The 27,185-nt window shown below is 45.9% G+C and overlaps 1 protein-coding gene across 7 annotated transcripts in view; it reads left to right on the forward strand.

Moving 5' to 3' along the window:
- Positions 1-1,847: 1,847 nt before the first annotated feature.
- The window catches only part of ENAH (ENAH actin regulator), a 104,969-nt gene continuing 79,631 nt past the window's right edge, over positions 1,848-27,185 (forward strand). Inside the window, exons 1-2 of one of the 7 annotated variants that reach the window (XM_036016152.1) lie at positions 1,848-2,164; positions 16,994-17,105. In XM_036016152.1, the coding sequence (XP_035872045.1) occupies positions 17,062-17,105 (44 nt within the window). In that variant the 5' untranslated portion in view covers positions 1,848-2,164; positions 16,994-17,061. Of the gene's footprint in view, positions 2,165-7,424; positions 7,614-16,993; positions 17,106-27,185 lie in introns of all 7 variants that reach the window. The other 6 variants (XM_036016155.1, XM_028531172.2, XM_036016156.1 and 3 more) reach the window with 6 other exon arrangements.

A 27,185-nucleotide genomic window follows, 5' to 3' on the forward strand; every position in this document is an offset into this window, starting at 1 on the left:
TCCCTGTCTCTACCTGCAATATGGCAACAAGGATATTTGCCTGGCAAGGGTGTTTTCTCGCCAGTGATTGGAGATCCTTGAATCAGATACTTCCTGTGATGATAAACTGCAATTAGGTATGTGGGTGGAAATTAGCCTTCCTGAAGTACATCATGTTTAAACAGAGGCACCGTGTTTTTTAGTACCTGAGGCCACTCTGGTCCTGTACCATAGCTCCAGGTCACTACTTCTATAGCACTGTTGATTTGGGGCTGCAGGTTCCAAAGAGAAAATAACTCATCGTTGAGTCTGAAACCAGGAAGCTTTTTATAGTTAAAACTGGGCCACACAGTTCTATTATAGATAAGTTAGGCAGTGACCAAGTATGACTATAACTTGCTCATTTTCCTTTTGGAAGGATAAATGACCTCAACTGTCAAAACTGTAATTTGAACTTTAAATAAAGCACTGAAATTTTTGAATAGATTTCCTAGAGTCAAGGTAGGTCCTCTATTTTGGATTAGATCCTCTAGTAATACGAACCCAGGAGCAACGGACCTTTTCCATCCTAGTCAGCTTTTTATAGAAAATACAGCCCCTTCCTTTCTCAGGATTACCAGAGGCCTGCAATTTGCCCAGTTCCAAATTTTGATCATTGGATTTGCTTTTGGATACTGAAAAACTCCCACAACTGTACATTCTGGCTTCCTAGACACCCCACCCCCCTCCATTTGACTTTAAATGAGTTTGCTTTGCTAGCAATTTACATCTCTTTATACCTTTTAAAGGAGGTGATTTCAAGGCAGAATATGAATGACAGAAAAATTTGAAACTGTCGTTAGTTCACATCCCTCCCCGCCCCCCGGCTGGAATTCCCTTTTCGCTAATGACGATAGAAAGGGGTTTCGCTGCTGCGTCTCTTCCACGCCTGCGGTGCTGCGCGTCTCCCCGCCACTGCGTTTCCCCGCGAGTTGGCCGCGTTCGTTTGGGGATGAAGTCATCCCTATACATAGTGTGCATATCAGCTCGTTAAATCGGTACAGCACGCAGGGATTCCTCGGGAAGACGAGGCGAGGAGCGAACAATGATGACCATATTTTACATTTACAACCCGTCCCCCCCCCCCCCCCGCCCCTACTCCCACTCCCAACCTCCCTCCAACCCGGAGTAATGGCTGGGAACGGCGGCGCGGCGGGCGGACCGGGATGCCCACCTATTCGCCGGTCCGGGTCTTCAGAGAGCAACAGGGAGAGCTGTGAACCAGCTTTGCGCGAGGGCCCCCGGCCGCGACAAAGGCGGAGTCCCCCCGCCCGGCCCGGAGCCCAGTCACGCATCTCGGTCGCCGCCTCCCGGCTTTCCACGCGGGTGCCCAGAGGTCCCGCGCCCGGGAGGTCCCAGCGACTCGGTCTCTGCGCCCCGGCTGCAGGGGAGGCCCGGAAGGTCCCCAGCCTCCGGGGAGCGCGAGGTGGCGGGGAGGGGGCCGACGGCCAAGGACAACCCCGGAGAGAGTGGGGGGGGGCAGCCCCAATCCCAGGGGGCTGAAGGGGGCGGGGTGGGGAAGCAACAAAGAGCCTGACGACCCCGACGTCGCCGAGCCCGCTCCAGCCCCTCCCGCTCTCCGCAGTCCAGCGGGGGCCCGGGGCCGCCGCGAGTGGGGAGCGCCCGGCCCCCCGCCGCCCCTCCCCCCGCGCCGCCCCCTCGCCCCCGGGGAAGGAGGGGAGGAGGGCGGCGCCTGCGTGTTCCTCCGCCGCGCGCCCCGCCTCCTCCCGGGCTCCCGGCGGCGGCGGCGATCCCGACTCTCCTGCGGCTGCCGCAGCTGCCGGTTGCACACGGCCTGGACGGCGGGCGCGGGCCTGGGGAGCGGCGGCCCGGCGCGCGGCCCCGGCGGGCACCCCTGGGAGGGCGGCCGAGGAAGCTCCGGGAGGCGGCGGCGGCGGCCGCGGGACCGTTCGGCCTCTTCGCCCCCTCGCAGCCTTTCTTTCGCCCTCTCCCCTCTCCCTGGGACCGCCGCCTGGGCTTTGTGCGCGGAGATGGTGTAGCCCCCTGGCCGCCCCAGGAAGCCGCCGGCCACTCGTCCCCGGTCCCCCAGCCGCGTCCCCGCCCCTGGAGGACGGATCCCCCCGGACTCCGCGCCTCCCGCGACTCCCGGCTGCTGGGGAAGCCTCGGCGCCGCCGGCACCATGAGGTGAGGGGCGCGCGGGGCGCGCGGGGCGGGGGCCGGGCGGGCCATTGTGCCGCGGGAGCCGCGACCCCGCTGTCCTCGGACCCCGCCTTCCCTTCCCGGCGCGGCTCTCGGGTCTCCGGGCTCCTCTCCCACTCCCCCTTTTGTCCCCTCTCATTTCTCTTTCTCTCTCGTGACCCTCCCCAACCCCTTCATATTGGGGGGGGGGAGGGTCTCTTTTCCATGATCTCCCATTTTCCCCTCAAACGCTCGCCTTTCGCCCAGGATTTCCCTTCCCGAATTCAATTTGCTCCCGGCTGCCCCCCACCCCCAGCCTTGGCCAGCCGAACCGGGGAGATGGGGAGGGGTTCGAGAAGCGCGGCGTGCGTGTTGCTCGGGAACAGGTATTTTCCCGTGGGTCCGTGAAAATCCCGTGCACTTCTAGGACACGACTCGCGTGTTTAAGGGAAAAAGGAGGAAAAGTTTGAGAGATCTGAAATCTCTGCGGGTACAAAGTGCTCCGGTAGGGGTAGGGGAAGGAGCTCCGAAGGGGGGATTTTCGCAGTGGGGAGGGAAGGGAAAGGATTTATTGGGGTTACAAGGGGAGGGCAGTGAAAGCCTGGGATAAGTTAGTTGTTTGGGGTGTGTAAACGGGGGCGGGGAGGGATTTGTTTGCAAAACCCCTTTCTCTCCCTCCTCCTGGAGCAGCCTGTGTTGCATTGCAGCAGCTTCTTCTCCGCTTTCCTCTGGAATCAGTAAAACAAGCTAGATTTTTTCAGCCCCAAAGACAAGGATGGAACGTACCGTCGTAATCTAGTTTTTTAATTGCCACGATGAAACAGACGGCGTGACATTTTTTTCTTCTTTTTTTTTTTTGTTTGTTTCTCCAGTTGAGGGAATTCAACCATGGTGTGTCATTCATAGGAGGTTTTTTCCAGCCTTTCCTTAGCCTGTTGTGAGCCCATAACCTCCTCTTTTCGGATTGGCGCAAGACTTCGTGAGAAATGGGACTTGGTAGACCGAAGGCTGATCCGTTCTGCGTTATCATCCTCATAGGCCTTCCTTTTAGGTTAAACAATTGTGGATAAAGTGAATTACTCCATTTCTGTGTCCTGGAAGAGATAGTCTTACAGTTCATTTGGATTTGAATCTCCTTTGTGTTAAAGATTAATGGCTAGCCGTTGCCAAGACCTTTATAATGTAATACAATGAGATTTGAATGATATAATCTACAAATTCCTTCGCTTTGGCTAGAAAATGTCATGTCATTGGAATTCTTCAATTTAAGTAGTTTTCCCTTTAAACTTTAGTTCTCTGGTTTCTTTTTCTATCACCGTTGAACGCTCTCCCATTTAAAACATTTTTTTTTTTTTGTGATGTAGCTGTATACTTCAGTTTACTGTGAATTTGAATTAATGTTTTTCTCTGGTCCCAAATTAGAGGTTTTTATTGTAGTGGCCTTAAAAATTGTGTCAAATGCTGCATCTCTAAGTGAGCCCTTTCCTTTTTGTGATTTTCACACGAGTTATTTTCAAATGTAATGAAAAGGTTTAAAATGTGAACCAAAAAAACCCATAATCTTTGTAGAATATGGCTTGAAAAACTGGAGCCATGGATTAAAGCATGTTTTTTTTTTTAAAGAATTAAATTACTAATGCCATTGGAAACTCAGAAATTCTAATAAAACGTATGTAATGTAATATCTTGTAATACCATATATGGTAGATTGCTCCTTTAAAGATTTAATGCTGTAGGGCCCTTGTGGACCAGGAACCATCAGTATTTTTCCAAACTTTGGGTTAACTTCTCTCAACACTGAGCAGTGGAAAACAGTGCAACTGGAATATTTTCAGATAAAATGATTGTCAAGGGTTCTGATTCAGAGGTTGTGAACTAAAGAAAAAAGTTCAAGTTTTGGGTACGCAGTGAAGTGTACAGTCTGTATCATGGATCATTGTCATTCTGTCACAGATGAATTATGTCTTCTCTTAAAAGTGCCTTTTCCAATAAAAAGTCACTTGTACTTTTTTCTGCCTTATTCCTTATTAAATGTAGAGAGGGAGGAAGCGCAGTGAAGCTTTTCTGTAGCATAAATAGAGACTGTGGTACACAGGCTAGAAAAGTCTGTTGGAGCGGCCTACGGTGATTCTTTGTAGGCTAATTGTGAATAATTGAAGAGCAGAAAAGAGGATCAGCTTTTCGTGTTGGAAGGCGTTGGATTATTTGGTCGGTGGCTGGTGTGACTTGTGTGTGCGCGTTTCCTCAGGTGCCTGTAAAAGGAGGGTGGTCTGGTTTGGGGTGAAAGGTTCTCGTGCTCCTGGCAGAAAACTTGGGGATGTTTTGGTGCTTACGGTAGGGCTTCTCAGGTTATATTCATATTTGACTTCGTCTCAACGGTGTTTTCCTGGGCTGTAGGACATCGGTGTTTTGCCATTAAAGCGAGTCTCTTGTAAAGAGCTATATTAAGGAGGAGTTCTGATGTTTTCAAGGCCGTCCAGAAATAGGCATGCCTGGGTCGGAATTTCCACTTGAGTTGGTCCGAATTCTGGAGAGGGGATATGGTGACCGTGTTGCTGTTTCAGTGTTTGGGATAAGACCTCTGAGATGACTTTAATTTTAGGGCTGGCGTGCCTGCTGTGATGTAATGTAATAATCCCTGTACAGAAGGGAACAGAGTAATACTTTACATTCCTGAAACGATCTTGAAGGCATTCTACATATGTTAAAAGCAGTGGGTAAAATGACTTCTTAATACTTTGCTTAAAGGTGAGAATGTAAAAAGTGAAAAAAAAAGTGTGTTTCTTATACAAAAGAGTGAAAGGGTTGAGACCTTCCAAACTGGTACTTTTAGTGTACTGTTTAACTTTTGGGGGTTCTAGTCTTATTTTTCATTTATTTAATGTTTCAAAAGGTTTGTGATTGCGGTAGGTATACACATATATTTTTATAGTGTATGCCTTTTACATTATTGCATTTTTCTCTTTTTTTGCATGTTTTATAACTAAGTGGTTAGTTACTCACTTTTTTGTTTGTTTGCTTGCTTGTTTGCTTTTTTAAAAAAATAGAAAGAGGGACTTGTGTGATCTAAAATAGTCGCATGTAGCCTAGTGGCTGAGCAGAGCTCAGAAGACTTTGTACTGGCATTCTTGGGTCCCTATTAAATATGGAGGCCACTCATTGCACGGCAACTTCTCCTGTAACAAGGCTGGGGCTGTGAGGTTTTGTCCAAGCCACTTACCAGCTGGATGACCTGGAGCTATTTACTTTATTTCGCTGATTCATCGTTTAAAATAAGTAAAAAAGGGGATAATTCTTTACTGGCTAGTGAGAGTCAAATGGTAATAGGAGGGAAGGTGTTTTGTGTACTTGTCAGCGTTATATACAATTATGTTTCTCTTGTTTTGAGGCTTAATTATATAAACCTTTTGGGTAGGGTAGTTTGCTTCACCTATCTGGGCCTTATCTGGTTCAAGGGTGGCACGCTGGTTACATTTTGCTTACTCACTGGGGTTGGTACTTGCTGCCACGTTGGTACGATACGTACATGCGTTTCCGGGCTCGGTGGGGAAGTGCCATGATGAGTGGTGTTTGACTGGGACATGGGTCCTGGAAGGTGGCCCTGGAGAGGGTTTCTTGGAATGCAATTATCTGTGACCTCGTCCGGCCTTGTTAATTTTTAGGTGAGGAAATGAATTGTGTCCATTTCCTTTCTCGGGTATTTGTAGAGTCTTTGAAATACTCCCTGTGATTTTGCTACCTTTGTTTATGAGAGTGATAAACGTGACAGACATTTTAGAGTGCGGTACAGGCAAGGCTCAGGAGATGCAGGTTTTCTGTGCCGACTCATTAGTTGAGCAAACTGGTAGACATGGAGTTAAGTCTCCTATTTTACAGAAGTGTGTCAAGTGAGGTGGCCATGAAAGGGGACAAATAGTAGTGTCCCATGGGTCTTCATGTATACCTGTGGCTGTTGGGTGTGTGATTTTCCCACAGAGGTTTATTTCAGGGGCAGGAGCCAGATTTGTATTTTTTTAATATTGTCATTGCCTTGCACGGAGGCATTGTTTTGTGTTGTAGGTATTTACTATAAGTGACTATAGTAAAGAATCCTGAATGAGTGTGGGTTAGTGGAGAAAACTTATCGAAGTAGTATTCATTCTTCAAGACTTCGGATACCTCGTTAACCTATTTTGGAATGAGCAGAGTAATTAGGCAGGGCCGATGTGGCCGGTGTAGAAGACATTACACACTGGCTGGCGGTTTTGGTTACTCCCTCTCCACACACACGGCTTCAATCTGTGGCCTGATTGTGTAACTTGTACAACACCGAGTCTTTGTCACGAGTGGGAGAAGTATTTGGAAAAATGCGACTTCCATTTTCATGTGGTCGAGGGGAGAAAAAGAATACTTGAACTCTTCCTATCCCAGCTGAAGGTTGCCCCCTCCCCTTTCCCGTCTTTGAAACGGACCCGTAGAATGGAGAGGAGCCCACGTGGAGAAGAGAGCTGGGACTGAGACGGGACCTCAGAGGAGGCTTCCCCTCCTAGGGCGGAGGGACGTTTTCTGGACTCGGACGCGCTTCTCGGGCCCGGGAGGTCGCCCCCGGCTCATCCCCCTCCCAGCTCTTCTGAGTGTCCCTGTGCCCTGGGCAGAGTTTCTGCTGTCGCGTTTCTTACCTTGTTTGATACTTGGATCTGTCTGTCCCTCGTTATGGTGAGCTCTTTGAGGGCAGGGACTGCGTTTTTATATTCATCGCATCGTGAAAGATTCGGCAGATAGTGGGTGCCCGTGTACATTTTTGACTTTGACCGGAGTGTTCTTTTCCAGAACGTTCACTAGTAATAGCCACCATATTTTGGGAGCACCTGTAATGTTCTAGAAGCTTTCCTGTGTACTTCGGGGTGTAAGATAGTACTGGGCATATAGTAAATGTTAATAAAGTTACTTAATTCAAGCAAGCCAACAAAACCAGCATCCTGGCCACAGGAATAAGTGTGGAGGTTGTTTCTGACTCAAACGCCAGGCTCAGGAGTGGCCCCAAAGACTCCCATTCCGCTTGGCTGAGCTCCAGAGCCCTTTGGAGGACACCATGTTTCCTTGACTTTCTCTAAACCCTCAATTAATAGACGGGCCATCATTCTGGTTTTTAGTCTCTTTGGTCATGGAACTTACAAATGCTTGTGAGCAGTAAGTGTACGCATGTCTGTTTAGCTTATTTCTACTCCATGTAATGCCTGCTTTGTTTTGAGATACCAATACATTTCCCCCCCTATTTTTTTTGCAGTTAGAAATAAAGCTGCCACGAATGCTAACTTGGATAGTTCGTGACACTCATGAAGGAAGCTGTGTTAGTCATCTTGGGGTGCCATAACAAAATCCCCCCGACTGAGTGGCTGAGACCACAGAAACTTATTTTTTCAGAGGTCTGGTGGCTGGAAGGCTGAGATCACCGTGCCAGAATGGTTGGGCTCAGGTAGGGCTCTCGTTACTGGCTTGCAGACTTGTCTCCCTGGCTCCCTCCTGGTCATATCCTGTAATGGGGTTGGGGGCAGGGGGGTGGAGAGGGAGAGAGAAGGGTAGAAAGGGAAACAGAACCAGAGATCTCTCTCCCTCTTCTGACAAGATCACCAGTCGTATCAGATCAGTACCCCACCTTTAGGACCTCATTTAGCCTTAATTTCCTCCCGGAAGCTCTATCTCCACAAGAAGTCACCTGGGGGCACAGGGCTTCAGCCTGTGAGTGAGTGGGGTGGGAGGGTCCCTTGAAGAAGATATGCAGACTTTTTTTTTTGCCAGTGAACCCAGCTTTGATGGAAGAAGCGAATCTATATAATGCATAGATGATTTGTAGGTCAATGAAGGGGTGGATTTACATAAGACATCACTTGCATTGGCTAGAAATCTCTGAACATCGGGAAGTTTCTGTTTTAGAATGAGTCCAATAAATATCATTAGCATGCAACTTTCCCAAAGAATGTTCTTAGTGTGAAGGAGGGTGCATCTTAAGTGCAGAGGTTGCGTGGCAGAGGGTGACCAGTACAGGCTTGGAGGTCTGCCTGAGTTTGAACCCTGTTTTGACATTTTCTAAAGTTGATTTCTGAGCAGGTCATAGTTTTTGAGATTTGAGTCCCTTCTGTAAAAGGGTTATAATTTTTGCATTATGGAGTTGGGAACATTGAATCAGAAATAACATCAGACCCTGGCATAACACTTGGCACATAAAATGGGCTCGATAAGAGTAAATCCTCTCCTTCTACGAAAGTCTGACGTCTAAGTTTACGTTAAGACTACAAAGAACCATGGAAAATGGTACAGTTGCTGTAGAAAGTCTGGCAGTTCCTCAGAAACTCAAACACAAGAGTCCCTGTGTGTGACCCAGCACTCCCGCTCCTAGGTATGGCCCCGGAGAGATGGAAACATGTCCACACATACATTTGCTCACAGATGTGTATGGCAGCATTATTTATAATAGCCCCAAAATGGAAGCCACACAAACGTCCATCAGCGGACCGGTAGAGAATCAAACTGTGTCCCGTCCCTACAGTGGGCTAGTGTTTGATCATCAGAAGAAATAAAGTACTGCATCCATGCTGTGGCGTGGAGGAAGTCGGACACCAAAGGCCACGCACTGTCGGATTCCATTGGTAGGCAGTGTCCAGGGAGACAGAGAGTGGGTTAGTGGTTGCCAGAGTCTGGGCAGGGGGAGAGGAATGGGAAGCGAGTGTCACTATGGAGGTGTGTGGGGCTTCTTTCTGGGGTGACGCAATGTTCTGGAATTCAACAGTGGTGATGGTTGCACACCTTGTGACCGTGCAAAAACCCCCTAAATTTTATACTTTAAAATGGTGAATTCTAAGGTCTGAATTATATCTCAACTGCCATTGCCCTATCCTTGGGTTATTATTTTCACTTACTCATTAGAATGTATGATATCAGAAGAGGGTCTTGTTGTCGTGGGCTTTACATTGTTTCTGACACTTTTCTTACTCTGGATTCATATTTGAAATTGACATCTTCGTGTTTTCTAAAGAGAGAGGCTGCAGACAGCACCCCTGGGCTTTTCCGGGGGCGGGTACCGAGGTAGGCACTGGGGTGCTTGCTGCCTTTGAGCAGCCTGAACGCATTTCAGAGACCCATGTGGCTGTCCCCTCGCTGGGAGCCCTGCGAATGAGTCAGGATGACCGAAGTCACTGATAAAATCAGCAGAGCACATCCAGCAGAATCTTCAGGAAACTTTGGTCTGGGTGGGGAGATTCAGTGATCTCAGATAGCAAGAAGATTCTGTCTTTGGGGAAAGAAGTAGCCTTGATGACTTTTTTTTTAAGATTTTATTTATTTATTTTTAGAGAGGGAAGGGAGGGGGAGAGAGAGAGAAAAAAAAAACACATCAATGTGTGGTTGCTGGGGGTCATGGCCTGCAACCCAGGCATGTACCCTGACTGGGAATCGAACCTGCGACACTTTGGTTCGCAGCCCGCGCTCAATCCACTGAGCTACGCCAGCCAGGGCCTTGATGACGTTTTTAAATGGACAGAGCGACTGCCCCGGCAGTCATGGCCTTCTGGAACGTCGGGTCTTGGCAGAGACAAGTCTGCTGAGGTGGAGTCAGCCCGGCCACCTTTGTGCCTCCCGGGCCCTCGGCATCCTTCGCTTCGGCGTCTGCATTTTCCGGGTCAGCTTGGTAGGGAGGCTGCTTCCTGAAGAAACCCAGGACGAAGTGGAATCAAGTGAATGGCTCTTCAGGTCAGATCTCACCGGAGTCCCAGCTGCTCGTGTCATGGTGCAGTGTGGGGATCTTCCTGTGCGGGTTAGACAAAAACTCATTAAATGTTGGTTAGATTTGGAGTTGACTTTGTTCTGCAGACTTGGTGCCCCCTCCTCTCCTCTCCTCTCCCAAAGTCTCACCGCATCGTAGGCAGGTGAAATTGTGACTGTTCCGTTTTCAACAGTTTAAGATTTATGAGTTACAGGCTTTCATGGAAAACGTAGTCATTTTCACTTCTTTGCAGTCTCTTTAATCGTTTTATTTGCAGTATTTTAAGGAAATGAACCAATCACCATTGTCTAAATAAATGTCTTATCTGTTTTTTTATTTTTCTATTATTTTTTCTCTTTCCCATCATAAAGCAGGACAGTTTTTGCATAGATTTTAGAAAGTATGGAAAGTATAAAGATGCTAAACCAGAATTTTTGATATTTTGATGGATAGCTTTCTAGATTTTTTTATAATGCATATATGCAGCCATACATGCATTTATATGTGGGTATGAGTATTTTAAATAAAAGTGAGATCATACTATGGAAAGGCGAAATTATACTATATTATATTGTAACTGGCCCCTTGCCTCCCAATTCTTGTCTCTAAATACAGATCTGTGTAATTTTAAGTAACTAGTATTTTCACTATGCTTCAGTTAACCTTAACCTACTTAATTTTGTAGCAGTGCTGAGCTTTTTAAACACTGTTTTTGTTATAGAATCACTGCTGTGAACTTCTTTGGATATATGTCTTTGTGCAGATATCTGCTATTTTATATCTGCACGTATATTTAATATGTCAGGACCGGTTTCCAGAAGGAGCATCAAGTAGCATTTGTGTTTTCCTTTCTCTTCCTCCATCAGGGTCTGTCAGGTCAGCCCTGTCTGCCTGTCTCCCCCGCCCGCTGCTGGTCACGGGCAGGCCAGTCCGACCCTGAGCAGGCGGTGTCTCCCTGTCCCCGTCCTGTCCTCCGATTTCCGTCGGTCGGTTCCAGCGATCTTACCCTGGACATCAGATGTTGTCATTCCCTTGCTGAAGCCTTCAGTGGCCTCTCAGTGCTCTTAGAGTGAACCCCAGAGTAATAAAACCAAAATTATTAAGGTCCTGCTCGATCTGGCTGTGTTCCTGGTTGTGAGCTCAGGCCTCTGTGAGCTCACAATAAGTATTTGAGTGACTAATAAATGAAATGACCAGACCAAAGGGAATTTGACAGTTTTTGGTACTCATCACCGAGTGAGCAACAGTGGATGGGAGTGCCATTTTCCCCGCATTCTGGCCAACTCCGGGTGTTACCAGCCTTTTTAATCTTTGCCCATCTGATAGGCAAAAGGTGTTACCTCATGGTTTTAATTTGTATTTCTTTGATTACTCGTCGAGTTGAACATTTCTTCATGTGTTCATTGGCTGTCTTTGTTGTTGTGAGTCATCTGTTTATGTGCTTTGTCTGTTTCCCAATGGGATGTTTAGTTTTTCTCACAGTGATATATAATATGTTTAATAAATAAGTGCAGGTGTCTTGTCTCCGTGATCTGTTGTGGTACAACCACTCAAAACCTGGTAAAACATGCATGAGCTGTTTGGGGCAGCCCTGCTGGCCTCACCCGAGCTCATGCATGCTTTGTTCCTTGGCTGGGTGCATGTGCGGTGTGTCCCGCTGCCTGTCTCTTCCCCAGTCCCAGCAGTCCACCCTGAGGTCCCGCCTCACTGCCCCAGCTCCCACCAAACCTCTGCCTGCAGCTGGCCCTTCGTGCCTTTCTGGCTAAGGCTAGTCACATGATCTGTGTGGGCGGAGACTACACCAGGATGTCTCCACAGGTGCGATTCACTGGGGGCACGACGGAAAATCTACCAAATCTACCACGTTACCTTCTAAATTCGTCGCTGGCTTGTTTGTTTGTTTTGGTATCAAAGTTTTAAAATTTCATGTTGGATCTGTCGGTCTTGCTCTGTACGGCTCTGCCCTTGGTGTCTCGCTTTCTCCAACGTAAAATTATGTATATGTTCACTTACATTTTCCTCTGTTAAGTTTTATGGTTTCATTTATGTTTAAATTTAAGCCACTTGAAATTTATTTTGGTGTAAGATGGGAGGTTACTATTTAGGTACCAGTCGCTTGTCAGCATCATTTGCTCGGTAATCTGCGCTTTCCTTCCCATTGATGCGGAACGCAGCCGAATCCCTACACTTGGTCCTGGTGCTGGACTCCTTAGTTATCTCGTTCTCTGCTAATGCCCCACTCTTTCAGTTACTCTAAGTATAATTTTTTAACATCTAGTGAGGGATGATGTTACTGTTGGTTTTCTTATCGTTCAAAACTTTATTTGCTGTTTCATTTAATGTGTTCTTTTAGGTCAGTTGTAGGATCATTTGTATCCATGGAACAAGTAAAGATGAAATAAAACAGAAATGACACCCCCAGCCTGTCAAGAGTTTTAATTAGCATTGTGTTAAACTAATGGATTAATACGGGTGGAGAAGGAACTGACCCTGTGCTAAGAGTGGGTTTTCATTATTTTTTCTCTCCATATATTCAGATTTTTAAATTTCATCTTTAGGAAAGTACAGCAACACATTAGTTTCTAGTTTAATAAGTTTTTGATATGGCCCTTTTAAAAAAGTCCTTATATCTTTAAAAATGAAACTTTTAACATTTTTACTATAAATCCATCTGTTCCCCTTTTTTTTGGTGTTCATTTCACTTAAAACGCGTGTGCTTGCGTTTTAAAAAGTTTTTCTTTTGTTAATAAAGTTCATTCCGATGCTGGCATTTCTATTCCTCAGTTTTCTTGCATTTTGAAATATAATAAATAACAGTTACTGAGTGCTATACTAACCATTTCACACTCCTAACAACGTAGAAGTAGGAACTGTTGGTGTCCCCACCTGATATGTGAGGAAACCGGGGCACAGAGGGTTCAAGGACGTGCCCCAGGACTGCCAGCTAGTGAACAGTGGTTCATTCCGAGCCTGTGCTTTTACCCAGCATGCCCTGGGGCACAGGTGGCAAACACCAGGCCCACTGGCCGAGTCCAGACCTCCACCTTGTTTTATCCAGCCCGGCACCTCGTTTCTACCCAGCGGCAGCCTTGAGCTCTGGTTTAACTGTTAAGGAGGAGTTACATTTACACAGTCCTAAAATTACATTCGGCCCTTTGAAGGGCAACCTTGAGGCTGATGCGGCCCCCAGTGAAAATGAGCTTGACGCCCCCTGCCCTAGGGCCTCTAGTGCTTAACTTTTGTGAACTGAGGTGTGTGTTTGAATTCTCTGAATGTCCATGTATGAGCAAATCATGTATTTTTCCTTGTGGTTTCGTCATGTCAAGGTTCCTTATTTTCTGAAAATAATTAGTACAAGAACAAGGTTGTGTAGAATGAGTTGACCTAGAAGAGGAGCAACATTTCGAAGATAGCAGGGGTAGGGAGAAGAGGTTTTATTTTTTTAAAAAAAGGTTTAATCTTGAAAAATGAAACAAGATTGTGAAAACATTCATAGTATGGTTGCAACTATGTGCTCAATTCTTGGAATGGAAGAATAAAGCAAGTTTTGGCTGCTTTTTTTTTCCTATAATTTTTCTAAAGAAATTGTGAGATTTCACGAAACTGTCTTCCGTGTTACGGGGGACTTTTCCAGTGTGATTCCGTAGAAAGTCACTTTTGCCGGCGGGCTGGGGCTTTGTCCGTGAAGCCCAGGGACTCTCCCCAGACGTTCCGTTCGGATGGTTTTCTTCCGACTCCCGTCACCTCGTCTTTGTTAGCCTTCTCCAGGTGTTCACTGGTTGTGTGTGAGGATGTTTCCAGCTGCAAGTCACAGACTTAAAGAGCATACACATTAAGAACATTTCCCATCTCGTGCATGTAACTGAAGTCCAGAGGAGGGGGCTCGCTGATGTCATTGAGAACCCAGGTGCACTGGCCATCTTGACTGTCCACTTCATCTACGCCGGCAGGAAGCAGGCCATGGGAGTTCCGGGCTTCACAGGCAGACCCAGCAATTCTTTGAGGAAGGAGGACCCTTCCTTCTTTCCGGGGCTCCTTTTCTTTTCCCTTTAAGGTGTCATTGACGTACAAGTAAATGTATACTTCGTAAGCGTACACACAGCCTGATGAACTTCTACCGTATAGACATACCCGTGTAGCCACCGAGCAGGCCAGGATGCAGACCGGTACTTCTCACCCCAATTAAGTTCCCTGATGTGCCTTCCTGATCAGTGTCCCTCTCAAACCTCCACTTCTGGGGGTGGCCTTGCCAGTGGTTGGCAACAGTTCTCATCATTTTCAGTGACTTCATAAAGGCCTGCTTTGGGGGAGGCTCACATTTTCACTTTGCAGATGAGTTGCACTGTGTTGCTTTGTGATTGAAACAGCTGCCGGTCTTCGAGAGACTGACGGGGCAAGGGGGAAGTGGGCTACTCCAGGTTCATGCCACCTGGGGAGGGATGTTTGGAAATAATTTTATAAGTGGTTAATTCTTCAGTGGGTATTTTGGTGTTAGGATTACCTTTGCTTCCCTGGGCAATCTGGCCATGTGGGGGAGTCGGGCAGTGAGTCATGTGAAGACCCCTGAACCTGTTTTGCCCTGTATTAATTTTTACACGAGTGCTCTGGATTCTCCGATTCATTGCACTGATCTGTCACCCGTCTGTTAACCTGTGCAGCGGTCCAGTCTTTCTGAAAGTCAGGCTTGATCAGCTGATTCCACGTCCGACACACGCCACTGGCTTCCCATTGCCCTTGGAATTGTCATGACCTACTTCCTGCATGATTCTTTTTGCTTTGTGATCCCAAGGTTAGTGAAATGGCCCAATGAGATAAATCCTCAAAACCACTTACAAAAAAGTAACGACATGCATAGCCTTGAACTACTACTCCCTGAAGCTTCTGGTTCGGTGGGGGAGGAGCCGAGAATCAGTCCTCCAGAGCTGGGTGCATGCTGTCACGAAGGGAGAGACGATTTCATCTGTTTCTGTTGGATTCCTTTGCTAAGTAATGCCAGCTGCAAATAGTTAAAAATTTTCCCCAGTATGTATATAACATGGCAGATTGCCAAGGTTATTTTGTATTGCTTTAGAAAAAGCATTTTGTTCTATTCGTCTGTTATTTTGTTGAAGTCATCTACTTTAAGGGAAATCCCCCTTAATACCATCTTTCTATAGTTCTCTGGATATGAAAGTTTTTCAAGGTGTTTTTTTTTTTTTTTTTTCCATTTTGGGCAGAGATGGTCAAGCTTAATAGAATCATGATTGGCTTCGAAGTTGTTCTACTATTTACTGGCTGTCCCAGATTTCAATTTCTTTCTCGACAAAATGGGATTAATAACCCATGGCCTGAAGCTGCAGTTTGCCATAATGCCTTTGGAGGATTTATAGGTTTATGGAAATGAAGTCCAAGCTCCTGGATGTTCTTTTGCCTTTTCTCTAACTTTTAATGTAAAAGACTTCTTTTCTGTTTTTAGGCATTCTACAGAGTAAACTACCTAGGAATACATTTAACCAAGGAGGCGAAAGACTTGTAAACTGAAAATTATCAAATATTGCTGAAATAAATTAAAACCTACATAATTGGAAAGACCTTTTGTGGTCATGGATTAGAAAACTTGAAAAGTGATGTACACATTCAATACAATCTTTGTCAAAATCCAACTGGCATCCCCCCCCCCCCCCCCCAGAAATAGAAGAACCCATTCTAAAATTCATAGAGAATTTCAAGGGACTTGGAATAGCCAAAATAATCTTAAAAAAGAATGAAGTTGGAAGACTCACATTTTCTGATTTCAAAACTTACTACAAACTATAATAATCAAGAGTGTGGTGGTAGCGTCAGTATAGCCCTATAGACCAGTGGACCAGAGTAGAGAACCCGGAAGTAAACTCTCCCACGTATGGTCCCTTGATACTTGGCAAGGGTGCCAAGACCGTTCAATGGGGAAAGGGTGATATTTTCAACGGATGATGCTGGGAAAACTGGATACTCCTAGTTCTTTTGAATGAGAGTGTATAGCATTGCATCTTTTCCCTGCGATCTGAATGCCGACCTCTGCATTCCAGTTTCTCAGCCTCGGCACACTATTGGTATTTGGGACCAGGTGATTCTGTGTTGTGGGGCTGTCCTGGGCCTTGTAGCATGCTTAGCATCTCCGGCCTCTACTTACCAGGTGCCAGTAGCCCACCCCTGGCTTTTCCCCCTAGCAGTGACAACCAAGTGTGTGTTCAATGTATTTAAGACACTGAAATGTTTCATGTTGAAATGAAAAAAAAAAGGCGACACTTGTGCTATTTGCAGCTTTTATGATAAGACATACCTGTGTTTCATTGTTAGTTTCATGCAAGTATTTGAAATATACTTAACTCATTGTTTTTAAAGATATTTTCATGATTAAGTTTTGTGTCTCAGAGAGCCGGCAGATTTTCCTCACTGATCCAGAGGCCCAGTACCTGAAGGTCTGTCCAATAGGTGCCTAGCACAGGGCCCAAGTCCTTGGCTGCACACCGCAGTGTCTCTGAGGCTAATCTTTGCATAACCTTTGGTCACGCTGGGTACATGTGTAGAGGGCTAGCCAATTATACATGACAACTTTTAATATCCTCTATTCGTGTAAAATAAGTAGATGTTTGATAAGTAACAGCTATTACTTGTTGCCCAGTTAAAGACAGACCAACCAAACTGGGAAGGGCTCCGTGTGAGTTATTCCATTTAATAGATTGGAATAAGCCATGAGATTGGTGTTATCAGTCCTTTTTGGGGGGGGGAGGGGCGGGAAAGCAAGGCTTAGAATGCTTAAGTGACTTGGCTAAAGCCACACGGTTGGTAAATGACGCCTGAGGTTCAAATCAAGTCTTGCCTAATTCCAGAGACCTTGGTCTTAATACTTTATATGGCCTCTAACTGTTTTACCTTTCCATGCTGCTTCTCAAATGCCCTTTTCCATCCTTAACATCGCATCCAATACTGTCTCACCTCGCATCTCGGAGTTTGCATAGAAAGTAGTGGGGAATGCTGCAGATGGGGCTGGATTGTATTAGGCTTGGGATGACAGCTAAATGAATGAAACTTAATGTGCTACATACTTCTATACACTATTCTTCTAACCCTTACAGCTACTCTGCAGGCTAGGTATCATCCTCATTAATGCCCTTGCTGCTGGAGAATTCGAGGCTAGTGAGTGATGGAACCTGGACCTGAACCCTGCATTGTCTCACTTGCATACCTGTAAGTGCTTTACCCTGTGTCTTCCAATGATTTGCACTTTTCTGGTAGACTAATGACGTCCAGTCTGGGGGCTCTGGGGCCAGCTGTGGGGTTGTGTTACAGAGTACTTGAACGCCTGGGTTCACCCAAGATGCCAGCCTTCGCATGTTACGTTTCAAGTATATGTGCCTGCTGTTATGGTAATGTACAGATTAATTTAAACGCCAGTAAATTCAAAGTGTGTTTTAAGTCGCATTTTCTCAGACAACATGTGTTAGAAGTGCAAATAAATGAATTTAAAGGGCCTTCTCATCTTCCAGAAGGTTGGGAACCACTATTGTAAATTGATTTTCTTTGTAGTTAATCTGTTTCTTAGGTGGGGCTTGGCAACCGTTTAACTTGCTCAAAAGAATGGGGGAAATCCCAAAACAAAATGAAAGTATTTAAAGCTGTGGCACGGATCGTTGCAAACCTTTTTTTTCCCTTTAGATGAAGTAGATTTCTGTTAAAAAAAAAGTTTTGTGAAATGTTACTAGTTACCTATATAGGCAGCCCACAAAAATAGTTCAAATAAATTTAAGTGGGAGAAAATTCTAATTATTAGGGCCTTATGGCCCTTGCCTATAAATGATGATTTTTAGAAAATTCACTGAAAGGATCAAATTATTTCTTTTTGGAGTTATGAAATAAAAGATGTGTTATGCTATTACATAGGATTTTTTAAAAACCAGCTCATGAAGATGATGCTTTTAAAAGAAATGTGTCTAAAATTGAGTAGCAGTTTTTTGTTAGTACATACAGAAACATTGAGAGTGTAGGCACAGTGGATAAATTCATGTTGTAAATAGGCTGGTAATGGGGCTTGTGATTTGACAGTTTCAGAAATTATATCATTAGACTTTTGATGTTAGGGTTAGTCTATGCAAATTTGTTTTCGCATATTTTCTCAGCCTTGATGGGGTTAATTGTGGCCTGGCAAATCAAGAAAAGGAGTTCTGTGCTGTTTCAGACTGCAGAATCCTGTTGCTATGCAACAAACATTGTCAGTCAGTATAGGGTATAGTAAATTGGTATTCTGGTCCCTTTTCACCACATGCTCATTTTGTAATCTGAAGAGAAGTGGTTTCGGGCTATTTTGCAAGGTTTTATTTTAAAACAGGCATATTTAAATTTTTTTGTTGCTTTTTGGACTTGGTTACTCTTAAGGTCTGTGAAGCCTTTCTGTTCTGATGTAGAAGGTACACTGCAATGCTTGTGTTCAGAGAAAGGGGTTTTATAGACCTGTTTCCAGGTTGTTTCAGGTTAGAGCGCTCATTTTATTTTGTTACTGTGAGGGGGGTGATAATGCCAACTTCCAATGAGTAACTTTTTGTTTGAAAATCCGAGTTAGATCATGCGAACCTCAGAGAACCCCATATTATCTTTGAAGTTTATTTAGAAAAGTACGGACCCAGTAGGCCTTAACTGATGAGGATTATTTTTCATAAAAAAAGTCTTATGTGGAATCAGATCATTTACACTTTCTTCCAGGACAACTTGAAATGTTTCAATAGCAAATGGGTGACGTGTGTAGTATAAAATGCAACCATTTTAACCATTTTTAAGTGTCGGGTTCCGTGGCATGAAGGGCGTTAGCGTTGTCGTGCATCCGTCATCCCTGTCCGTCTGCGGGGCTGAGTGACAGTCTTCTGTGTCTGTTCAGTCCCTCAGCCCAGGCCGTCTTGCAAACGCTTTAGCTCGATTAGCTCGTTCGGCCTTCCTAACGATCTCACAAGGTAAGTACGCTCGTTGTGTTCCCAGCGAGGAGGCTGAGAGGAACACACACCAGCCGCACGAGTGGAATCAGAATCCTCGGCCTCCGTGTTGTGTTGTAATTCTCTGTTGGAATGACTTCTTCTGTTCAGTGGTAAGAGCAGAGATTTGAAATATAGATGTATTTTGTAGCTTTGTCACGTAAAGGTAACGTACTTCACCTGTGTTTTGAACTTCTAATGAATTTAGCTTGGCTATACATCCCTGCAATATTTTAGACATTTTTTTCCTGAATATTTTAAAAGGACACAGTTGGTATTTTATGTTATGGCGAATTGTATATGAAATGATGGGCATTATGGTTCATCATATAGAAAGGATTTAAGTCCCTTTTTTCACTTTGTTTCTGGGCCATTTTCCATACCAGTCCTTCCAGTAGAGTGTACAGAGAATGCACATTATTTTCTGGTGGTTTAATAGAAATATACAGGAAGGTACCTTGTTATTGGAGAATTGTGATGGGATGCCATTGGAAGTCTACAGCCAATTGGCGTTGGATCATCTGCATAATATTTTCTAAATTCGTGCTTTTCTTTTTCATGGATAGTTTGGAGTTAATCGTAGTAATGACAATCTGGAATAAAGAGCAGTAGGCAGGAATGAAAGGGAGAAAAAACAGTGCAAGGTATCGTTTGAACTTGCAGTTAATGCAAAGGGATGGTTTGTTTGCTTGCTAGCTCTGCTTTCTTTCTGGTGGGCACTGTATTTCTAGCTCCATGTTTAACCAAAGAACTCCTCCCTGCCCCCATATTCTGGTACGTCTTCTACCTTGAGAATCCTGGGCCTTGATCTCCCCTGAATTTGTATGTTCATGTCTTGTGCAACCAGAGTAACTCCACAGTCATTTTGCTTTTCACTTCTCTTCACAGTTGCACCATCTTAAAAAAAAAACATTTCCTCCGTTTATTTTTGTGTATTTACATATGCATTTGATTATATTCTGTGCATTTTTTGCCTTGTTCGTGTGATATGCTTTGCATTTTCTGTGCTTTTAAAAAACTGCTCAGAATTTTATTAGTTGCATATTTCACTGTAATTTACCTATTTTGTTTTAAATGGCTATTTACATGGCTTGAAGTGATTTTGTATAATGAGTAATGCTTTCATGAACCCAGAGGGTTTTTTTCCCCCTCCTAATTGCAGACTAATTCCTTTAGATTTCCAGAAATAGTATTAGATCTCCGAAGAAATAGAAACAGTTTTAAAAGCTCTTGAATCATATTGCCAAATGCTTTCCAGAAGTGTTGTACCAGTTTTCATGTCAGCTAGCAAATACTCGGAGTGTCTATTTCACCACAGCCAGTAGCAGCAGAGCATGCTTTGATGCTAACCTTTCAATCTAAGAAGAAATGACTGATGGCTCTCATGGATTTTTAGCCTGCATTACACCTAGAATTAAAGTGGTGCTTTTTAAGTTCTGTTTTGATGCAGCCACGGCGCAGGTAAGGTTTCATTTCACGTCTTTTGGATGCATGAAGTCACTTTTTTGCTCTTCAACCCCTCTTAATTGTTTGGATAGTTGCATGGTGTATGGGACAAAGTGGTGTGTGTTTTAAGTGACGTTTCCCTTGGACACTGGGGCGGATGAGGCTTGGCTCCCTCCTCCAGCCTGCCAGCGGGCTCTGTGTGGTGGGGGCGGGCTCTGTGTGGTGGGGGCGGGCTCTGTGAGGTGGGGGCGGGCCCTGTGTGGCGGGGGCGGCGCCCGAAGTCAGGTGCAGCAGCTACCTTGTCCAGGGGCTGCCCCTCACGTGTGGCCGGAGTCACTGTGACTTCTTCAGTGAGAAAATCATGAACAACTGTGGAGATGAAGTGACTTTTCCCTAAAAACTGGTTAGAGAACTCAGAAGTATTAAGTTCTGGTAGAACTCTTCCCCTGGAATAGGAGAAAGGCCCAGGAAAGCTCTCCTGAGAGTTGGTGATGTGGCCTCACACTAGCATCCAGCACGGTTTGCCATCCTGGCCTTGAACCACCAGGACTCGGTGATTTTTGGGCTCTCTTGGTTCTCTCTGTTTTGTCTCATTGGCTGCGTGTCTTGGTCCTTTCCTCCCTCTTCTCCTCCCCCGTCTTATTCAGCCCCTGGGCTTTACCCCGCGGCGTGCTGCCGATCCCCAGGTTTGAGTGTCTGGCCAGCTCTCTCTCGTGAGCTCCAGATAATAAGCTGACAATTCAGTTCATTCGATGCAACTAATAGACCCCTTAAATACTGTGTTTCCAAACCAGCGTGTGTTGTATGTTCATACAAATATGTGGTTACCGATATATAGGTATTTCGGTGAGGAAAATTTATGCTCAGATTTTCATCTATAAAAATAACATAAGGTGCTAAGTTATCAGGAATATCAATGTAAGATTGTAATATTGAAACAAATGTCTTCTGCTCTCATTCTGTAAGCCCACCTTTTTCTTTCGGTAGGGCTCAAGAAGGTCCTTATTTCCTTCTGAGTACAAAAACCATCATTAAAGGATTTCACTCGTGTGGTCTTTCGTATGCCCTGTACCTGTACTGTTAAATACCATTTCCTTCTCTCAGCTTAGTGTTTTGCGTGTCACCTGGCACACGGTAATGTGCACTCCTGCCTGATCGTGCCACTTCCTCCTCAGCAGTTCAGCTGTGTCGGTGTCGTGGACTTGGTAGAGCATCGTATGCCTTTGACTATTGCCTATTATGTGCTTTTGCCTCTACAAAAGCAAGGGGAAAGTAGAAGAAATGAAATGTTAACAACAGTTGGGGTAAATGCACACGTCACCAGGTATTCCAATAGCGGTAATCCTTCGGGTGCACTGGGGCTGGACCCTGTTAGCACTTAAGCTAGTTGTCCATGTCTGTATGTCAGACAGGGTGATTTTGTTGACACTGATGGGAACTGAAGGTAGCTCACGAAGGACCAGAGGACAGCTTACAGAACCAGGGCTGCTGGGCCAGGGCAGCTGCAGTCGGATATCCGGGGCAGTGACTGAGCAGCCCCTCCGGTGGCTGGGAGTTCCTCCGTCTCCCCTTTGCTTGGCTTTAGTCTTCGCCACTCCAGTCTCTCTCTATGGTTTCTCCAGCTTCCCATTGTTCCCGCTTTTGTAAGTTGTCGTCAGAGAATGTTTTCTGTAATCCCGCTTGGGTCCTTGTCCCAAGGGGTACTGTGCCAGTGGGGTACTGTGTGGTGAGCACCAGTGGGCAGTGGAGAATGAACACTTCTCCGGAGTGTGAGAAGGAACCTTGGCAACATGTGCTCATGATGATGGTCAGCTGCAAAGGACCACGGCAAAATGACATCATGTGTAGAAGATACAGGGATGGTGTCTGAAAGGTGAAGTCTTATGATGGAAGAAGTGGAAGGTTAATATTTTAGGGATCTGTTAGATTTACAGGATTATAGAGCTTGCTGGGGAATGTAGCTTGTAACACTTTTTTTCGTTTATAATAATAGTCTGGAGTTCAATTTTATACTAAGAAAAAATTTAAGGACAGTTGGTAAGATAATATTTAGTTTATTGTGAAGTCTCTGAGCAATTAAAAAAAATCACTTCTGCCTACTACATATTGTTTTAGATAAGCCAAGAAAACTAGAATTTGATGTGAGATTTAGGAAGTTAATTTTACCTGTATTTTATATTTACTCTGTCTTGCCTGAAGTGATTGCTTATATCTTAGTTTTAAAGCTAAACACCCGTCTCCTAACTAGGGATTTTGTGCCCGACTCTTGGAATGAAAACTCGTTTTTAAATTAAGACTGCTGCTCAGTCAGCTCTTCCTTCTGCTGTCACAAGCTCTTCAGGACCGGGGCACGCGTGAGAGGAGGGATCCTGGGATTCCGGGTCAGCGTGTTCTGAGTCCGCATTGTTGACCGTAGGGGTCCACCCTCAGGGGTCAGACCGAGGGAGGAGCCACGTCACATCCCATCTGCTCCAGAAGCACCTTCTCCCTAGCTTCCCACCTGTCAGGTGATACAGTGATGAACAACCAAGTAAGACGGTGGCCTGGGAAGGATGGACCCTGTGACAGGCATCCCAAGTATCAGGATCCCCTGGGTATGTCCCCTTGTAGGGACCTTAAGGTTGGCTTCTTTGTCCCCTGCAGTTAAGATGCTGAGAAAACATCTTACGTTGAGAAATGTTGAGGAAAACAGAGCATCAGTTCAGTGTTGAGGTTAGATGGTCTCACCTCCACCGAATTATGAAGCTTTTAACATTGAAAGTTTCAGAGTCCAGAGTGCTAACTGTTGCTCGACGGAACCCCTGAAGTTTCTGTATTTTCCAAGGCGTTTGTGAATGGAATTATCCTTGTACTTTGGATTTACAGGTGAAATGGAGGGGTTTTGATTGCTGATAAGAAGACTTGTTAGTTATTCCCTTTCTTCTTTTTTCATTCACCAGGTTAATATTGGTGATTTTGAGAATAGCGAACCAACACAAGCGGATTAACCTGAGAGCCTGTGGGGAGTGAATTTACTGAAAAGAAAAATTGGAAAAAATAGCTTTGAAAAAGTGAAAAAGTCTTATTTACTTTGCTAGTTATAGATAAAATACACACAATAGGACAACAGAATATAAAATCTAAGCACAAGAAACATAGCATAAATCTCTGAAAAACAGACCGGAAAAAAGTCTTTGTTTTACCCTGTTCCTTTCTCTCAGCCTATGTTTTAGAGACCTCTTAAGTCCGTCTTGAGAACTCTGGTGTCTGGAAAAGTTCTTGGCTTCTCTTCTTTGGGGTGTTAGTGTCACCCGGACTCTGTCTTGCAGTAGTACAGAGTAGTACAGAGTACAAAAGTTCTGCTACGTCTAAAACCTTAACTCGCCGGTTTGCTCGCTTCAAGTAGAGAAGGCTTCGGTAAACTGGGCGTGCGTGTGTTGGGGGTCTCTCTTTAGAGTCTTTTCTCTTTTGTTCTCGTGCTTTATGTTGTTTCCCTTTTGAAGGTCACCCTTTGGGTTACTGTAAGGACTGGGTGACGCTCTCTGTGGCCCCTTTCCCTCCAGCCTTTTCCTGTTAGCTCTGCTTCCTCTGTGGTTATGTCATTCCGCCATCACCTGGGGGACATTTAACACAACTTAGACGTTTTAGCAGCTTCTCGGAGGTATTATCGGCAGACGGTGAGTCACATGTTGAAAGTGTGGAGTTGGGTACGTTTTGACAGGCATGTCTGTATGAAGTCATCACCACAATCAGGTTAGTCAGCACATCCCCCACCCCCGATTTAAAAATTAAAAACATGTCAACGAAAATCTCGAATATGGGGGGGAAAAGGTAGTCACCCATAAGCCTGGCACTTGTCTGTGTAGCCTTTGGTGTTCTTTTTCATTTAACACGCTATCACGAACACTTTTCCACGTTGTCACGTGATCTTGATAATAGGCAAGAGTTTTTTCAAGAGTCAAACATGTTAGAAACACCCTCTTTACACATCTAACATGCTAGAACACAGAATGTTTCATGTTGGGGGTAGAACAGATTTTTTTTTTAAAGATTTTATTTATTTATTTTTAGAGAGGGAAGGGAGGGAGATAGAGAGAGAGAGAGAAACATCAATGTGCAGTTGCTGGGGGTTATAGCCTGCAGCCCAGGCATGTGCCGTGGCTGGGAGTCGAACCTGTGACACTTTGGTTCTCAGCCCGCGCTCAGTCCACTGAGCTACACCAGCCAGGGCTAGAACAGATTTTTGATTGCCTTTGAAGTGGGGGATTTGGAGAAGGAAACAGGAGAGAGTAAGAGCCAGCCCAAGTGGTTCCGAATGGTCCCCTCTCTTGTACAGCAAACACTCCGGTTTCCCAAACACTCCGGTCCGTCTCCAAGGGCTGCGAGAGTAGAGCCGTGACCGGGAGGACAGGTGACAGGGAGGACAGGTATACGGCGTGGAGAGCGTGGGTGTGGAGAGCGTGTTCGCTTGCAGTGAAGCCGAGGCTGCGGCTGAGGGGCGTGACAAAGGGGAGTGCCTAGCTGGGGTTGTGCTGAGCTGTTCAAGGCCCGTGCAGCCTATGGGGACAGGGTGGGTTTCAGGAGAAACCAATGAACTTGGTAGGTGGACTGACGGGATCCTCATGGTCTTCGTGTGAAGTACTCTGCACGGCTGATTGAGAGGCCAGTTTACTCCTTCTTACACATGCACATTTCTTTTTATCTGGCTTTCTTGAGATTGTTGGCATGGAACGTGTGAGTTTAAAGTGTGCGATGTGATGATTTGATACGTGTGTATATATTGTGAAACGACCACGGGAAGGCTAGTTAACACCTCGATCCTGTTACATAGTTTCTCTTTTGTGCGTGTGGTGAGACTAGTTAAGGTCTGCTGTGTTAACGACTCCCAAGGATGTGACACAGTGCTGTTAGTTCTAACCACCTGTCTCAGTAGTCCCCCACTCCCCAGGGCCTGGCAGCCCCCGTCCTACCCTCGGCTTCTGTGAGTTCGGCTCTTTTAGGTTCTCCCTTATTTGTCTTTCTCTGTCCGGCATATTCCACATAGCGTAATGCCAAGAACAGGTTTAAAGGGAGGATTCTCCTGGCCATAGTGCGTGGGTCAGGAGAGTGATGAGTGTAATGAGAATGGGGCTGGGACAAGTTCAGGTCATGGCTGGGGACAGGAAGAGATGTTGGGGAGGGATTTTTTCTGAATAGAGCGGCACCAACGACAGAGCAAGGACTTGCACATCTGAGACAAGGTCTGCGCGGCGGCCCAGGTGTTCTGGGCTTTGCCAGTAGGCAGGGTGATGGCACCGTCACCCCTCCGAGGGAGATTTTTGGCAGGTTGAGGTGAGGCGAGGATTTTCTGGAGAAGATTTGTTAATTGAGGATACGTTTCATTGTTTGATAGTACACGATTCTGCAAAGAAGTGGCTTTTCAAAGATTAGAAAGGATCGTCTCCTCCACCTTGGAGGAGCTTGTGGTCTGCTGGTTTGGACAGAACAGGCTTTCGGAAACTTAGAGCTGAGAAAAGCAGCGGGCTGAGGCCAAGGCTCCAAATTTCGCCATAGCGTGGAAGCAAGAATGAGCCAGGCACCCCAAGGTGCGTGGTAGAGGAGGAGACTTTCAATGGAGCCTAGGACTCCTCTGGTGGCTGAGGGGAGAAGCCAGTGGGGATTGCCCTGGAAAAGCACACAGAGATACTGCAGCATGTCACACCCGAACTTCAGGGGGTCCCAGCTTTCGTGTGGTAGGGGTTCAGCCCGTGTCTCTTCTGTGGACACTATTCTTAGGAGGGCTGATCAGGTCCTCAAGCTCAGACCATTTAATGTATCTGTGTCCTTGAAGTATTGACCCCACTCTTAGGTTAAACCGTAAGATGTGATGCTCAAAAACCATCAGGTTGTAGCAATTGAATATGGGTCAACCCAGGACACTTATCACCAGACGTTTGTGATGCCTGTAATTTATTTGTTTCCTTGACAAATGCTGGGCTGCAAAATTAGCCTGATAGATGTGTCTTACGAACACTTCTCTGGGACCATCTGTTCAGAGTTTCAAAGTGGGGGGGGTTCCCCAAGATAGGAGGGTCCCTTTCATCTGCTTTGGGAATAGAGGTTCTCCTTGTGTCAGGGTTTTGACGGGTCTTCTCTCTAATAGGCACCCTCTCTTCCTCTGTCCTCAAAATAAGTTGAAGGGGAAGAGGACAGAGGAGTCTTTGGGGGGCATTCTTCAAACTGTGGGATTTTCACAGCACTCACTAGAATTGGAAAGGGAATGGGATGTATCAGAACACACTGCACGTGGTAGCAGCAAGCATGCTTCCGTGACGCTGTCGGCAGTCTGTGGAGCTGCGTGTGTGCTGGGCTGCAGTGCGTTCAGTGTATTTACCTCCGGCCTCGGAAGTCTGGCCGGTGCTGCTTTGGGAGATGCCCTGGTGTCGGCTGGCCATCTCCAGGGTCCAGCGTATGCCCTTTGGGGTCCTGGGACTTCCTCAACCTTCTACCTTTCTCCTCGGAGTGTGGGAAAACAGACCCCCCTCCCACCCCTTCACTGGCCCACCACCCTCCTCAGCACCCTGACTCCTGGTAGTTTTCCTCCTTTCCCTGCAGTGTGATGAAATGCAGTGTAGCACAAGGGCAGAGTTCTTTGGAGGTCTTTTTTTCCCCCAAGGAGTTGCCTCGTAGTTGCTGGTGGGAAGACAGTTAAGGTACAGAGGGGCCTTTCTTCCTCATTTCCGTGTTGTGAGTAGAACTTACAACTTCCTAAGCTGGGCTTCTGTGCAGAAGTCACTGAGGTGTGCAGGAGTCGTCTGTGGTTCGGAGGCAAACAAGGCGGAACAGTGGTTCACGTGCAGCAGGCACTCAGTAAACACTTGTGGACTGACCGGACGGACGAGCG

The sequence above is a fragment of the Phyllostomus discolor genome, chromosome 15, assembly GCF_004126475.2.
Source record: "Phyllostomus discolor isolate MPI-MPIP mPhyDis1 chromosome 15, mPhyDis1.pri.v3, whole genome shotgun sequence".
NCBI classification, from domain to species: domain Eukaryota; kingdom Metazoa; phylum Chordata; class Mammalia; order Chiroptera; family Phyllostomidae; genus Phyllostomus; species Phyllostomus discolor.